Source organism: Cyprinodon tularosa, unplaced genomic scaffold (assembly GCF_016077235.1).
Source record: "Cyprinodon tularosa strain WSP-4 unplaced genomic scaffold, ASM1607723v1 ctg679, whole genome shotgun sequence".
Lineage (NCBI taxonomy): Eukaryota > Metazoa > Chordata > Actinopteri > Cyprinodontiformes > Cyprinodontidae > Cyprinodon > Cyprinodon tularosa.
In genome coordinates, this window is record NW_024039428.1 from 49,715 (window position 1) to 67,268 (window position 17,554).

At 37.4% G+C, this 17,554-nt stretch overlaps 1 protein-coding gene across 1 annotated transcript in view; it reads right to left on the reverse strand.

The window, feature by feature from the left end:
* Nucleotides 1-17,554, reverse strand: part of nphs1 (NPHS1 adhesion molecule, nephrin) — an 80,253-nt gene that overhangs the window by 25,410 nt on the left and 37,289 nt on the right. The window contains exons 5-10 of the mRNA XM_038267583.1: nucleotides 12,247-12,369; nucleotides 11,591-11,672; nucleotides 8,492-8,595; nucleotides 5,784-5,905; nucleotides 1,690-1,861; nucleotides 382-539 (exon numbers count right to left, since the gene is read on the reverse strand). Coding sequence (XP_038123511.1) covers nucleotides 382-539; nucleotides 1,690-1,861; nucleotides 5,784-5,905; nucleotides 8,492-8,595; nucleotides 11,591-11,672; nucleotides 12,247-12,369 — 761 coding nt within the window. The remainder of the gene's footprint in view (nucleotides 1-381; nucleotides 540-1,689; nucleotides 1,862-5,783; nucleotides 5,906-8,491; nucleotides 8,596-11,590; nucleotides 11,673-12,246; nucleotides 12,370-17,554) is intronic.

The following is a 17,554-nucleotide window of genomic DNA, read 5'->3' on the forward strand; positions in this document are numbered from 1 at the left end:
AAACATTTATTGGTTGGAAGAACAATCTGGTAAAACTGATTGGTAATATTTTAATCTACAATGAATCTGGCCATAAAACATACTTTTGGATTCTCTCTAACTTACAAAAAGTACATTTATGAAAACATTAGTTGGGGACAATTAATTTTACTCAGTTTCAGTGAATATAAAGAATTCTATAATAAATAAAGCCTCGAGTTATATGTAATGAGTTCCCCCAACACTGAACAGTTCAGTAATATGATATTCTGATATTCATATGTATGTTTCTGATCAGGCTGTAAAACCCACTGCTTTCTTTATCTCATTGCTCTTCCTGCCATCTACCTGCTCTGCTTGATACAAACTCGCTTTGTGTATGTGTGTGCCTTGCAGCCCCACCTCTTCTATTGTGACACTAGTGTTGTTGAGCTCCTTGTAACCGAGCCACCAACGAATGTGGACTGCGGGATTACTTGAGGAAGCATGGCAGCTCAGAGTCAACTCCTGCCCCTCGACGGCCTCCAGCAAACCCGACAGCGTCAACTCCACAGGATCAACTGAAGAAAATGCACCCACATACACAGGCAAACACACAAAGAAGTCAGTAAAAATATCACCCCGCATTCAACAGCTCCCTATTCTGATCACAGTGGCAGAGAGACTATTTTAGGATGTGAGACACAGAGCATGTATCAAGGGTGAGAGTGAAAATCACTTTGAGTGGCAACTTGTTTTCTCTAGGGGTTTTTCATTGTGGTTTTTAAAGTCTGCTTCATTTTAACCAGAGGGGGAGACAGGGTACAATCGCTGCAGGCGATACGATGCAGTAGTATAAATCCTCCAGGGGAATACAAAGGCTGGAAGGAGGACTGAACTGACAGGTTCAGGGAAGGTAGGTCATGTGTGTCAGTTTGCATGTTTATATATATATATATATATATATATATATATATATATATATATATATATATATATATATATATATATATAAAGAGTGGGAAAGAGACAGACAGAATGACAGACAGACATAATATGTATTATTGTAAGAATTCCAGCATGGAGTCTCACTCTGTACCCTGCAGCATTTGTTAGAGCTCTAAATCTGCAGTTCATTTTCAGCATCCCTGAATGGATGACTTGAAGGCATGGCACCAGAGCCTGCAGGGGATACGGTAAGGGAGGGGGGTGGGGGGTTGGGGGTTTAGGGAGTCATATGGGTGCAACCTCACTCACACTGAGACAGCAAGTGCAAATAACTTTCATATTATATATATATATATATATATATATATATATATATATATATACAGTATGTACATTGTAGAAATACTGTTTAATGCTAAAATCCAACTCCACCAAATTGCTACTGAAGTAAACATTTTACATTCAGAGTAGAGAGTATGATCTATTAACTGTGGTTGTTACAGTTGCTCCAAGTGTAGTCTGAAGTGCCTAAGGACTGTCAAGTGAAGCAGTTGGACTGAATTAATGCAACAGCTCTGAGAGAGATAGGTAGTGATGCTAGTCTGCAGGCGGTAAGATATATTGGCTTCAGCCACTATAATCATTAGTTTTATTAACCATATTAACATTAGCCTTTTTTTTTATCTTGAACTTTGAGATTTTAATTGCTTTTTCTTGAATCTTTAATATTCCATAACGAACAAGAACAAAAAATTGCTTTGTATGGTCTCCTCTTTCACTCACATAGCACTGTTATTTTTCGAGTGATGTATAGAGGAGACAGGGAGACAATATTGGAACTTTCGCAGCTCAACTCTGCCTGGTTATCAGCAGGGGTGATCTTTAGTCTTAGGATGTTCCTGGACCTTTGGCCCACGACTTCCTCTCCCCAGGTTGTAGAGAGAACTTCGCCTTCCTGTAAAAAGGATGAAAGTGTGGGGAAAAAAGGTGGCAGCATGTTTGAAAACAGAACATTACAAAAAGAATTTACACTCTTTTTCTTTTCGCTCAGCATTACTATAAATGCACAAACATCGAGAAACATTTTATGTGATAGACAAACAGAATGCAACACATTTTTGATATGGATGAAAAACAACACACTGTAGAAGTAGATAGATACAGCAGTTTAAAAAAACTCTGTTAAAAGTTGAAGTATCAGCTTGACCTCTTTACTCAAGTAAAAGTGAAAAAGTTTGTGCTCCAAAAGTAACCTTTAGAAAAAAAAAATCCAGATGCCACTATATGAACTGAAAGCTCAATTTTTCAACTATACTGAAAAATTCTTTGACATAGGGCCAAGGATGGGGGAAGTCTTCCATCTCCCGATACGCTCTCACATGTGTCCGACCTTTCAGACATTTCAACATCTTTTTCTGAATCTGACATTGTAGCATGGCATAGATAATTCACTTTTGCAGTTTGAAGAACACCTCCTTGCTTCTGATGATTTCCTTTAACTAACCAATGAGTGTTTGTGTTATATGACGCGTCCAATCACACTAGTTTTCACTAGATGTGGATGGCGCCAATGATCTGCATTGGATGGCACACATGACGTGAAATAAATATTCAGAAACATTAAACTGAAGACGAGTAACAAGTAACGTTTGTTTTAAAAATGTAAGGAAGAGAAAGTACAGATACTTGTGTGAAAATGTAATGAGTCGAAGTCAGAAGTAGGAAGAAAAATAAGTGATGGAGTAAAGTATAGATACCTAAAAAGTGTACTTAAGTACAGTAACGAAGCATTTGTACTTCCTTACTGAGACCTCTGCTTATAAGTCACCTAAATAATAAAACAGTCTTGTAGTCTTTTTTTTAATTTTTATGTCACTCTAAATACTTTTATCAAGTGACAGTTATAACATAAGTCGAAAAAACAAACAGCATCACTATGTTCAAGATAGTTCAAATCAGGCATGAAGCAGTGTTTAAAGCAGACTGAGGTAAAAAAAAAACATTAAAAAGTCCAACATTTTTATGATCTCATAACAGACTGTATGACTGAAGGAGCAGCAGAGACCCAGAGCTCAGGTGGGAGAAAGTTAGCAAGCCAACTATCACACGTATCTCTATAGAACATTTCTTAAGTGGAAAGTGGTTGTTAAACACAGCTGTTGACCAACAGTGAACTTTTTGGTCTACATGTTATAAACCCTGCCCAGTAAATATTTGAGTGAGAATCCACCTTAAAGTTTTAACCCTTATACAGTTTTCCATCCATTCTGATAAAGCTTTAGCCATATTGAAAGGAAAAAGTAATAAGTTTAATCTACGTTTGCCTAATCTTCAATGATTCAAAATAAGTGGAGCGAAATTGCACTTACAATGTTATTTAACTATGTGCAAAAAATGGGTGCATTGCGGACGATCTACAAAGATTGATGCATAAATGCTAAGATATGCAAATCAGTTTGGTCCTATCCCATTAATATAAACAGATTTTGCTTTACCGAATGTTCAAGTCTTGTCTTAAAAGAAAGTTAAGGTAATGATACAAGTTATGCAATTCAATTCAGTTTATTTATATAGCACCAATTCACAACACATGTCATCTCAAGGCACTTTACAGTTCACCAGATCAGTCAAATTTATTCAAAGTCTTCTATCTAAGGAAAACCAGTTGATTTCATCAACTCATTGACTAGAAGGCAATCCCACACACCAAGCATGATTGTAGCGACAGTGGAGAAGAAATCTCCCTTTTAACAGGAAGAAGCTTCCAGCAAAACCAGGCTCAGTGTGAGCTGCCATCTGCCGAGGACGACTGGGGATCAAGGAGACAGAAGCAGACAGAGAGAAAGATGCAGAAACATAAAAGGTAACTGTAAACCAGCTCCACAGGCGGACCTGTCAAGGACACACACAGCCAGGCAGATGATTTCCAAGCCAGCTCCCATGTAAAAGGATGAAGAGAGCACACCCAGCCAGTCACAGTCAGATAAACAGGACCACTGAAAAACAGGCTGATCTCCAACATCTTTAAACAAAGGTGTTAATGGCTGCAGCACAGCTGATATTTCTCTCCAGGATGGTGTCACAGCCAAACAACAACAGACCAGATGAAGCTACTATGAGAAAAGGCAGAGAAACCGTAACATTAGAGATCGAACTAACAAATTCTGAAGAGTGGGAGAATAAAGAGATTGAATGAAGCAGAATGATGAACAAGGGGTCCCTATGTCCTCCAGCAGTCTAAGCCTATAGCAGCATAACTATAGAGCTAGAACAGGATAACCTGGGCCAAACTTACTATATGCTTTATCAAAAAGGAAGGTTTTAAGCCTACCCTAAAAGGTTGCACAGACAGCGATACTAACATCACGCAGCATCTGTGTGCAGAGTCGGTAGCATATGTAATGTTAGCGGGTCTAACGACCGATGACGTTTTATCAGAAAGATAATAAAACTCAAAAAGATCTGTTTATGGTGAACAAAGTAATTGTTAGACAATGATATAAAGTGGGAGAGCTGGGTAGAGCTAGCTGTGCTCAGTAGCTAACAGGTTAGCCTCTTTAAGCTCGGTCAGTTAGCCATATTAAGCTACAATACACTTCGTGTCAACAACTGTTCATTTTCTACAAGTAGAATAACTGTTGTTTTATTTGTCTAAAATCTCTACGGAAGTCATTTTTTAAGATGTCCCATTTGTCCTCCACTGCCCTCAGATCTTAATAAAAAGAGTAAAAATAAGCTTAGTCAACTTGTTAAACTGCAGAGCTCAGTCTTAGAACGGCAGAGCTCAGTCTTAGAACGGCAGAGCTCAATCTTAGAACGAGGCACTTACCTTCAAGACTGAGCATGATTTTTTTGTACTTTCGGTTACTTTAGAACACCAATGAAATGTAAAATAATAGCAAATATAGATAATAATAAGTTGAGAATCCAAAAGAGATTTAATCCTTAAGAAATGGGTGCAATACAGTTTGTCCGAGTAGAGTTGCCATATGTTGACATCATAAGAAGGGACAGGACCCCAAACAGATCTGGTATCTACATCGGTTGAGCAGAACCACTTCCAGGAGGAATGATGGTTAACCTTTATTGGGATATAACAAATAGAACACTTTATTTACACTTATTTCTAAGTGCAGGCTGTCACATATGCAACAATATTTAAGTACAGTGATTTTCTGGGGGGTTGATTTGTATAAAATCTTCTACCATCTCCCTACATTGACTGGTGTCCACTGTTTTTACTTAATTTTAGAATGTATTTTAATTCTTGCATTGTACCGGTGCCTGCTTTGTGGCAGCAATGACTGCAGATATTTTTGCATGTCAGTTTGTCACCGGCTTTCAGAAGTAGCAAAAAACTTTGCACCTTTTTTTCAACACATGCTTTGCACGTGCTAAATGTTTACATTTGCATATCCTCCACCCAAATTGAATTTATGCAGTTTGGTCAGAAGAATATGAGCTGCATATTGATGAAGGCAAACATGAAAAAAGGTTTGCACTCACAGTCTGCTGAATTACAAGCGCAATTTACTTGCCACCTTGTTTATAGATCTGCTCTGCACTTGTTTTGAGACACACAAACAGAAACATACCATATAGAACTTAGAGCTGCTAATGCAACAAGACACAAGACACAAAAAAATAAGTCAGGGTAGAATATCTTGTTTTAGTTTGCATTTCAGTCCACAATTGCAAACCCATCGTTTGCTGATCTTATTTGTAAGAAAACAAAAGCATGTAACCTTCTCGGATTTTGTCAGAACTACAAAAGAATTCTGACAACCTAGAGCTAAGGGATTTGTGAAATAAAATGTCTCATATAGCCAGTGTGGGTTTTTTGCATCTTGATTTAGCAGATGTTGAAGAGAATTTACCTTAGTCCATTGGAGAGTGGCAAGGGGGTTTCCACCATCGGACACACACTCCAGCACAAGCAATTTTCCTGCTATAATCTCATTTCTCTCCAAACCAATAATATATGGCGGATCGGGTGGATCTGTCAGGGCGAAAAAACAATGGTGCAGAAAAATCTTCAGGTTAAGTAAAATACAGACATTTATATCACAATTTCAACATATGCTAATTATAGCGTTATACTGTATGTGGTATGGGAGGACTGTTTAGTCTACAGTTAACTACATTCTATATTTGGAGTATAATTTAAGAGTATTAATAAAAAGTTATCTCTTGAAAAGAGTCAAAATGTCTCACAAGCTAAGGTAGAGTTGTTGATTAATATTATCTATTGCCAGCAATCATACCTGTATTTTATGTTTGATTATGGATTATCTTGGCAGCCTGCAGTCAATCAAGAAAGCAAATGCATGGCTTTTACTCTTCGGCAGAAATACATTTTCCTTGAGTCCTCCTGTTTAAATGGGTTCTGCAACAAATTTGAACTCAGATCTTTTAAAACTGCTTCTTTCCAGATTTAATCTGGTATCATATGGTCTGAGGTTGTCAGTATTACTGTAGGCACATTTTAGGACTAAAGACAGTGGGGTCTTTATTTTTTTAAAGGCCCCACTCCCCCTGCAATGTTAGGCCTTTATCTTTGCATCAATTGGATTTATATTTCTAAAAAAAAAACAACTCAAAACACTTTTTTTTTTCTTCAACAGGACTTGAATGACTTACAGTAAGTGCTTTATTTGATAGGGACCTCTATCATTTTTTTAACTGTAGTAATCTGTATATTCCTATATATTTATGCAGTTCATTCACGTGTCACAATATTCTCCAGTAGTTTTCCCTCATGTTTCTGCTGCACCTGATCATCCATTAATTACTTTTTATGTATTAATCGCAAGGCTAAAGAGACGCAAACAACCATGCACACACAGACTCATATCTAAAGGTGATTATGAGGGACCAATGAAACTAAAAGTCCTGTTTTTGGTTTGACGGAGGAGAAAATCCATGCATGCAAAGGTAAAAACACAAGCCCCATGCACCCTCACCCCCTTCGGGTTTCACATCCCGGACATTGTGGCTACCAGACAACAGTCCTACCAACTGCTTTATCCTGCAGCCTTGTTTTAAACCTTTTCCACATAATTCTGCATGCATATAAGTCCACAACTGATACACATCTTGACTGCATCCTCTGTGTAGTTTGTGAGATCCCATGTAGAAATTGGTGTGTTTTTTTGGGAAATGTGTAACATCAATAAAGATTGCTTCCTGGCTAAAATAAAAGACTGAGCACAATGTCTCCCTATTTGTTGGGAGAGATCCATTAAAGTGGTCCCATTCAACATGATTGTGGGTAAGAGGTCCAGATCTGATGAAAGCATTAAGAATTAAGGGGAACATTGTGTCCATAAAGCAAAATAACAGATGTTCAAGCAGTAATAAGGAAGCATGAAATATGAATAAATTACAGCTGGGCTTGAATAAAATATATGCAGTAAAATGAATTAGAAGAGGATGGGCTTTTGTTATTGCTGCAATCAGTTTTAGGGAGCAGCCTGCAGACCCTAGGCCAGCATGATAAATTGCCACCTTGCTGACAATCTGGCTGGCAGAAAATGGCCACCGCACTGGCTTTGATGGGCTGGCACACTGAGTAATACTGCAGCACAGGTCCCAAGTTCTGCAACATTAGCATTTTGCTACAGACAGACCCTTTTATTTATATGATGATGGAGACAAAAGAAAAATACTTTGAACGTAAAGGGCTTTAGTTTGAGAAGGTTAATCAGGGTTTCAGTCAGCTTAAAGAAGATAAAAGATGTTCAACCTGGAAATCTTTACTTAAACATAACCATAAGATGGAAAACAATCTTATTTTAGCTTATCAACTTTCTATAAAATAAAGATTTCACTGTAGCTGCCATGTCACACTGCTTCATGCATTAAGAAACAAAAGCTTTCACTGTTGCGCTGCCAAACAAGAGCAAAAAGGACATTAAATAACAATAAGAGAAAGTGCCAGCGTGTGTGCCAACTAACCTTTGTGCTGAGTAGCATCCATTTTATTCCATGTTGTCAGACAGTTTGTGAAAACAGTCTGAAGGAAAAGGCATTTTCTGCCTTTGTGCATTCTAAATTTAATTTGAGCTGATGAACACAAATGTTACTAGATTAGTCAAGGCTATATTTATTATTATTATTATCATAACTGAGGTGGCCCTGGTAGGCATTAGCCTATTATTTATGCTAATGCTGTTAAAAAAAAATAATCTTTGCTTGTATAATCCATTTGGGCTGGTCTAATAATTGTATTTTGCTTAAAGGTGAGACTAAAGGTGTCTCAAAAACAATACATCAAATTTAATGAAAATGTTACTGCAAATTGCTCTGTTTTTCAGAGTACTAGTAGAAAACCTTGTGCTGTATTAATCATTAATTGAGTCTGTAGGGTGGATTTTATTTTTGTTTACTTTCTAAAGATTATTTGTTCTGTCCTTCGTTAAACAGGTGTGATTTTGCCTTCATGTTGAATTCTTCTTGGACCAATAGCACAGGCTGAGTGCACAAGACAGAATGCCCCCTGGGTCTCCCTGAGGATGCCTTGACTTCTAAGTGTGCCAGTAGCTGCACGAGTGTATGCTTTGAGGAAATAAGATGGCACACTCACAATACACATTCATGGTCACCGTGGTCACCACAGGCTGGGAAGTGGCTTCATTGTTGGCATGACATGTCAGCTCTCTTCCATTGTCAGATTTCAGAGCAGTGAACCTTTTAGAGGTAACACAGAACAGAAAGAGTCACAAGTTTTGAAAAATTGTGGTGCACAGAGATCTTTTTGGTTGATATCAAAAATGAAGGATTCATTGAGGTGTATAAGAAAATTCATAACAAAGTAATTGAATTTAGAGCCCATATATTTTACAGATTCTTTAACATAGAATTATATATGTCCTTTTCTTAACACAATTTTTATTGATACAAGATACTTATGGCTTTCAACTACTAAAGATCAAAATGTCTGTTTATCAGAAAGTAAGTACATAAAAAAAATCATGGACATAGAAGGAGAGTAAGTCCTTGAAGTTCACGCTTGTTCATACAGGACTATAGAATTTGTGTTTTAAGGAATGCAAACGTGCAAAAACATGAATAGAACATTTTAAAATAAAGTTATTTGATTAGATTGAAATTAAGAATAAATGAAATGCTTTACTTTTCAATAACAGTTTCAAAGCAGATTTGTATCTGTTTAGCAGCCACTGCACCATTATCCAAAAACTGTCAAGCCAAAAATGTGATCCTGCTTACGCTGTGCAAAAGTGCTCAGTGAAGTCTGGGGAAAAGTATAAGAATCTAAGCATGCTAGTAAGTTTGCTCCTATACCATTTTGTACTTTAGAACCTTTTGTATGTTTGTACTTATATTTCTGTGGTCCAAAAAACCTGCCTGCTGCAGGACATCAGATTTCCATCATGTATCAACTTCTTTCCCAGCTTGGGGACATTTTTTTCTTGATTGGATGTCAGATAATTCAAAACAAATTAGAATAAAATGTTGTTGTTTTTTTTCACAGTGATGAAATTAAACCTATTTAGAGTAATTATTGCTTTTTAAAATGGATCAAAGCATTTTGCAGTAGGGTAAAATGACTCCCAAATTAGACCTGCTTGCTGTCAAATATTGTCAAATAATGATGCACTGCAGTTAGTAAAGTAATTAAATGTAAAAACTACAAAACAAATAGAAAGTTGTGCGCATTGCCGTTGTTACCAACATCCAACCCATATTTCCCCTTTCAGTCAAATGTGCCTAATTTTAAATCTGATTATTAAAAAAAACAAGTAGAGGCAAGACCAACTTAATTTCTTGCTCTAAATTGCACATGCATAAAAGTAAGGTATTGTAAGGTGTTGAAAGAAGGTAGGAAACACCTTCCATTTCAATTTTCCAAACCAGTGACAAATCAATAGTGAAAATGATATATTACTCTCAAAGCAGACTTCCTCCTTTTTCTTACCGCTTCTGTCTATTGACTGCTCTTTTCAAACAGTATGTTGACAAAATAAATCTAAATCAGAAATATCATACGAGTGGAAAAGTTGAATGTTAGCAATAATATACTGAATCATCTGAGGCAGTAAATTAAGAATGATATGACCTGCCGTTCTGAGATTTTGTGTTCATTTAGTTTTCACTTTGGATTTTCTGGTAGGCTTGAATTTGTTATTCTGTTTTCGCTGTTAAGAATTATATCATGTTTTGAATACTTTAGTTTTAGTTTTCCTAGTGGTGTGTTTTCAGTTATCTCTGGTCCATTTTCCTATCCTTTAGTTTTCCCCCTTGGTCATTCGTTGTTTCCTAATAATTGGTATTATTTACCTTCTTATTCATTAAAGTTCTTTTCTAGTTTTAGTTAAGCCCTGTTTACTCCTGGTTGTCCCTCTCCTTTCCAAACAGCTGCTTCTGTACACACCTGCTCCCAATTACCTAATAATTCCATTCATTATTCTTTCCTATATATACTCCTCATCTGCAGGTCCTCATTGCTGGTTTACTCCTCATTTATATTTCTCCTTTGTGTCTCCTAGTTTTGGTTCCCTGTTTATTATTTCTGGATTTCTCCTTCTCTTAACATCTACATAAAAATTAAATCTGCAATAAATCCTCTCTGCCTTTTCATTTTTGCATTGGGGTCCTCAACTATCTTCCTCTAAACTTCATACAGAGATTTTATAATTATTGCAGTACAGTAGATATATTTTCCAAACTATGTTGGGCATTTTAAATCAGCAACCTTATTTGTGTTTACTGTCTTGTGAGACATTTATGCTTGCAAAATTAGAGACCTATGCATATGTTTTTGAGAGACATCTTACCCCATATTAAATTACTCCATCTGCTGAAGATTAATAAAAACTGCATATGGTTTCAGGCCACAACATCCAAGTCAGTAACCAATAGGATATAACAATCAGCCATGCAAGGAAGAAATATTAATTTGCAGTAGCTGTGTCGATGCAGCCATTAGGCCAGCATAATGCAAAAGGCTTCAGTGGTAATAAAGACTTGTAGCAGGCGAATATTTGAGTTCAAAATTCAATATTCCACGCTGGTCCCTCTTTTTTGGTCTGGGAGAAAAGATCTCTTAGGGATGATTCTGTACGTCAGTAAATCAAAAGAAAATGTGCAGTATGAAGTGGTAGAAAACTTTAAAGTAGCTTTCATTCTTATCTTGTTTGAAATTCAGTTTATGCCTTTTACACAGAGTTACAGTACATGACAGCTGTTGAAATCCCACAAGGCCTTCTGCTCTGCATGTTCACTGTGATTATGAAAAAAAGAGCACCAAAATTGCTTAAGACCTTAGTTCCAACTGTGTTGAATAAGACAATAGCACAGCTCCTCAGTACAAATGTTATTTCAGAATATGACAAGAGGTTATTATCTCTGACACTGAGGAGACGTGCAGGATTAAAGCAATCTATGCCCCTGTTTAATGTATAGGCACCTGGTAAACCTGCGAGGTTCAGCTCTGTCTCGCTTCTGCAATGTAATTTCGTGCATTTGACAGGAGCTAATTCAATCGAGCGACGCCAAGAAACAGTTGACTTGTGTGTGTACAGAGATTCATTGTATTCGCTAAGACAGATGGAGAAAATAAGAACACTTTGAAAACAAGGGAAACAAGGAGCCCAGGCAGGCTGAAGGGAGATTGAACAGCCTGGTAGAGGAGAATGAGTCTGGCAGGCGGTGGAGCACATACGTTACTTCGGCGTGCGTGTTCAGAAGCTTATCCTTTGAGCCAGATGTGGTAAAAGACGTTGCACCTGTCAGATCGACTCCATCTAAAAAAGACACAGTGGGGAGAAGATGCACAAATAAGAAGAGCACTCACTATAGATGTGTTCACAGGAGTCAGATGCATCGGAATTGCTATAATTTGAGCAGTGACAAGTTAAATATGCAAATATATTTATCATTGTGTGCCATAGTTATACCACCTCTGTTTTGATGTCTTTAAATGTTTGTAAATAGATTAAGATGCATACAAAAAATAACCTTTTAACCTAATTTCCCCTAAAAACAAAGACAACAGGTCATGTGATGTTTTGGCCCCAAGTACTTTAACAGGCAGTTTGCTTAAATGGACAAGAAGAAACTTGTTAAATATACTGTAAGAGTCAGGGAGAAATTGGAAATTTAAACATTTGGGTTATCCTCCCACACAGTCTCTCTTCCTATTCTAAAAATATAATAAAAACACAGAAAAACTGAATTTCATCCTTTAAGATGTTTCTGCTCTTAAACATCAAGGTCACAACTTATAAAAATACTAAATGTAGAATATCTTAAAATGACCACAATGCTTATTTCCCCCAACTGTTATTGTCATATAAACTAACCTGAATATGTTCTCACCTTTATATAGGCAGATATCAGCATCAGGTTTTGCGTCAGGGGCCACACACTCAATCCTATACTTTTTCCCTGCCACCCAGGGTGTCTTCACGTCCATGATAAAATATGGCTTTGAAGGAGGAACTGCAGATATAAAACAACCATTAAGTGTTTGAGAAATCCAAATTACAGTAACTTGAAAAGTATTCATAATTCATGGTCTTTCATATTCTATTGTGTGAAAAAGATCCAAATCCAAAAGTTTGTTGGATTTGTACACCACAAAGTGGTGCAAAATTGTGAACATATCTGGTTACTGGTACAAGTATGGACGTGTATTCTGATCCCTTTAGAGACAATCTAGTGGAACCAATTACAAGTTCATTAATTGGTTGAATTCACCTGCGTATAATTCAACCCAGAGAGACTCACACAGTGAAAAGCTGCAATTAGAAAAGTTTTATTCAATACAATGCAGTTTATTTATATAGCACCAATCCACAACAAATGCAACCCCCAAGGCACCTCACAGAGACCACCCAAGGAGATAGAAGCAGATATACAGATATTGACATGTGTTATTCCTCTTGTTGCACGATGGGTTGCAGGTTTTCTTTTTTACAGGTTTTTATTATTTAGGTAGTCTTCAAAAAAAAAAAAAAGTGAAAACTAAAATACGAAATGCACAGCATTATAACGGTGTCAGCTAAAATGCTGAAACGAATCAGACCATTGCAGAAAATAAACAAAATGACAAACAAAACAGAACTTGTTGGCTGCGTGCATGATGAGAGACTGTAATGTCATTGGTGTCTTTAGTCCTGAAGTTGTGTGTAACCGTCCTTCTTAAAAAACTTAAACAGAGCTTATCTTCTGTGACCTATTCCCTGACGTGCTAATGTCCTTCTGAAGTTTAAATGTCAACGTTGGGGTGTTATCACATGCACACACATTGAGGTTGCATATTAAAATAAAAGTTCACCCTTAACACAGGTAAGTATTAAAAAAATATTTTGCATGAAAAAGTTACAACAGTTACAGTTACAACAGTTTGCAACAGTTACAATATGAATGAAAGAAGTTACTTGGTGCTGGAGCCTGGCAGAAGACTTTGATACTGAGGATCGACATTCACTTGGATGAGTAACCTAGGAAAATTATTGGAGTGGTCTTCTCCAGAGGCCCGGACACAGGTAGTGGAACAAGCCAGACGGTGAGTGGGACTGAGATGGAGGAGATGAGGTGGGTGAACGTTCACTGGTGTGCGAGAGAGAAGCTAGGCCAGGAGCTAAATGAAAGAGATCTTGAAATATGATTGGCTTTAGAGGAGGTGCCGTCTTTCAGGCTTCCAGATTGAATTTCCCTTAAGCTTCATTTCATTTTCAATCTAATTAGATTGAATTAAAAAAGATGATATAGTTTTTATTAATCCCAAAATTTAACATTGTTACTCAGTTTTTTTGATTAGGTGTTTTTCATGTTAATAGCTTTTGGCAGGGAGGATCCCTTGTAGAGATCTGCCTTGTAGCAGATCTAGAAAAGCTTTTCACTGAAGACACTCTATTGTTAAACAGACTTGAAGAGAAATTTCAGTATTTTCCATAATGTTTTTCATTCAATTCTGCTTTGTAAAATCATTGCCAGGAATTCTACCGGAGTCAACAGTTACGACAACACATGACAAAGTATAAATCTACAATTGCCTCAATTGTTTTATTTGCATTTAGGATTACAGACTGCAACCAAGTAGTCCACCAGCTCTCTGTACTCCATCTTTGACAGACACAACTGCAGAGTCAGAGAATTTCTGATTATAACAAAAGTGTCTTGTATTGGAATTTAGAGGCAAACAGTAAAAAGGAATGGTGATTGAGCTTACAATCCCCTGCAGTGCTCATATGATGCTGACTACCTCATAAGAGACTACCTTCAGTCTCACAAAGTGTGGTCTGTCAGGTAGTCTGTGATACAGGCAGTTGTTAAGGCCACCATCTGAGTCCTCTGGAGTTTCTAACCCTGTAATCAGGCTGAATTGTACTAAATGAATGGGGGAAAAAAATCAAATAACATGATCATCATAGTTATGTCTGCCTAGTTCAAATTCCTATGATTTTGATGAATTAGGTGTATGATGGCATTTTCAACTTAAGTTACACAATGAAAAGCAAACTGCATGTGTTCATGATACTGATTCTTTGCTTGCTCAGATGGGCTAACAAGTGTCTCTCTAAGACCTTCAGGAATTGGCATGTCGGGGTAACAGGTCTATATTCATTAAAGAATGATGGCTGATCTTTCTTTTTTTAGGCTGATCTTTCTTTCATTAGACCAAGGCAGGAATTCTTCTACAACACTGGAACTGTCTCCTTGGTCAAGTTAAGGTTAAAGAGGTGCTATAGAATTCAAGAAACCTGCACTGCAAAAGCCTTCAGGACTCTGGCCGTGCCATGTGGACACGGTACCTTAGTTTGACTTAATCTTCCCAGTTGCCTCTACAGTTGAGTTCTGGAGACAGACAGTTGGAAGAGAGAAGCAAAGAAAGACACTTCAATTTGATCTTTCTACAGTGGGGAGAACAAGTATTTGATACACTGTTGATTTTTCAGGTTTTCCCACTTGCAAACCTTGTAGAAGACTGTAATTTTTATCATAGGTACTCTTCAACTGTGAGTGATGGAATCTAAAACAAAAATCCAGAAAAATACAATGTATGATTTTTAAATAATTAATTTCCATTTTATTGTGTGAAATAAGTATTTGATACACCAGAACAATGAACCTTAATATTTGGTACAGAAACGTTTGTTTGCAATTACAGAGATCAGACGTTTCCTGTAGTTCTTGACCAGGTTTGCACACACTGCAGCAGGGATTTTGGCCCACTCCTCCATACAGATCTCCTCCAGAGCCTTCAGGTTTCGGGGCTGTCGCTGGGCCACACAGACTTTAAGCTCCCTCCAAAGATTTTCTATTGGATTCAGGTCTGGAGACTGGCTAGGCCACTCCAGGACCTTAAAATGTTTCCTACGGAGCCACTCTTTAGTTGCCCTGGCTGTGTGTTTTGGGTCGTTATCATGCTGGAAGACATCTCACGATACATGGCCCCATCCATCCTTCCCACAATATGGTGCAGTCGTCCTGTCCCCTTTGCAGAAGAGCATCCCCAAAGAATGATGTTTCCACCGCCATGCTTCACGGTTGGATGGTGTTCTTGGGGTTGTACTCACCATTCTTCTTCCTCCAAACATGACGAGTGGAGTTTAAACCAGAAAGTTCTATTTTTGTCTCATCACACCACATGAACTTCTCCCATTCCTCCTCTGGATCAATGATGCTCAACGAGGTGAGATCTTGCATGGCGCCCCAGACCGAGGGAGATTTTCCGTTATTTTGTATTTCTTCCATTTTCTAATAATTGCACCAACTGTTGTTACAGTACCTTCTCACCAAGCTGCTTGTCTATTGTCCTGTAGCCCATCCCAGCCTTGTGCAGGTCTACAATTTTATCCCTGATGTCCTTATGTAACACAGTAAAGAAGGGTATTAAGTATTTTAGATAAATGGGCCAATAGGTTCGGCTATGGGAGCATAGTGGGGTGTTTAAATGACACACAAAAGTGGTTGGATGGATTTAAAGAACAACTGGCTTTAGTGATATGAAATGTAACATTGTACAAAACAGTTGTATGAAACACAAAATCATGAAAATAAAATACACACAATAAAATCAACAATGAAATAAAATAATAGCAATACTTGGCCAAGTTCTAATTCTCAGTTCTAAATATCTTGGGTGCACCCTTTTAATATGAATTCAAATTTGTAATAAACAATTCAGATTAAATTCAGTTCCAATTCAGGTCTGACTCATCATCATTCACCTGAGGAGAATGTCCACCACAGTGGTCTGTTCTAATGTCCGAACTAAATCTTGTAAAAAAAATAAGGTCTTAAATCCCAGAATGAAACAATAAAAGTGAAAAAATGTCAGTCAATGGTCCCGTGCATAACCAACTGTGCGTGAAGATGTGAGTGAAACAGGCCTACCACACCGCAGGGTGCAGCAGGACTCCAAATGGAAAAGAATGAGTCCAGTTCTTTCTCTAAGTCCAGGTGGGAAGGCTCGCCATCAATCACCGGAGGAATCCATCTCAGGAATAATCCAGCATAAAGAAAAAAACCTGACCTGTCAACAGACAGGACCAGCAGAATAACAGAATTTTTATTAAGCTGTTCTAGCTTTAATCCCTGAATCATGCTTCTCTAGACATCATATCCAACATCAATGTGTTAAGTTACTCAAATTTGAAATAACCATTTCCCTTTTACCTCAATGCAGTATTTCACCACATTATCAATTCACTTATTCTTCTAATTGTAAAATATTTTTCAACACAATAATAAAACATTACATTTTAACCAACTCAGTAAAAGTTTACATTTTAATTATTAACTACATCCAACTAAATGCTATTATTTAACAGCAATGTGATAAACAGAACAAAAACCTAAAGGAAATGCACAAAACATGCTTACCGATCTCACTGCAACCTGTTTGGGACAACAATATGATGGCTCTCAGTCTAGACAGGTGGGGCACTTCAACTGAATGGAGAACAAAATGAACCTCCAGAAACTAATAGCTAAGAGCTAACAAGGCTGGCTAGCAAGGTAGGTTTAATGCTCGGCAGAAAACTTTAGTTTTTAACTCACCTCAACTATTTCCAGCTTGAACTGTGGATGATAAACGGTAATTTTAACTGCAACTGTTTGTTTTAAGTTTGTATCCGAACTATAACTGTCAGACTATCACACTGCACAGCTCAGCAGTCTCCTCTTCATGCCAGAACTGGTACTGCAGACGCAGGGAAGCAAGACGGGACCCGCGCGGCAGTGGTCCTCTGACTCTTAAAGAGACATCGCCATTTTATGTATGTTACACTTACACAGCTCTCTGGACTTGGGCATTGTGGAGATGCTGGAGTGTGATTGATTGAGTGTGTGGACAGGTGTCTTTTATACAGGTAACGAGTTCAAACAGGTGCAGTTAATACAGGTAATGAGTGGAGAACAGGAGGGCTTCTTAAAGAACTAACATGTCTGTGAGAGCCAAAATTCTTACTGGTTGATAGATGATCAAATACTTATTGCAAACAATAAAATGGAAATTAATTATTTAAAAATCATACATTGTATTTTTCTGGATTTTTGTTTTAGATTCCATTACTCACAGTTTTAGAGTACCTATGATATAAATTACAGTCTTCTACAAGCTTTGCAAGTGGGAAAACCTGAAAAATCAACAGTGTATCAAATACTTGTTCTCGCC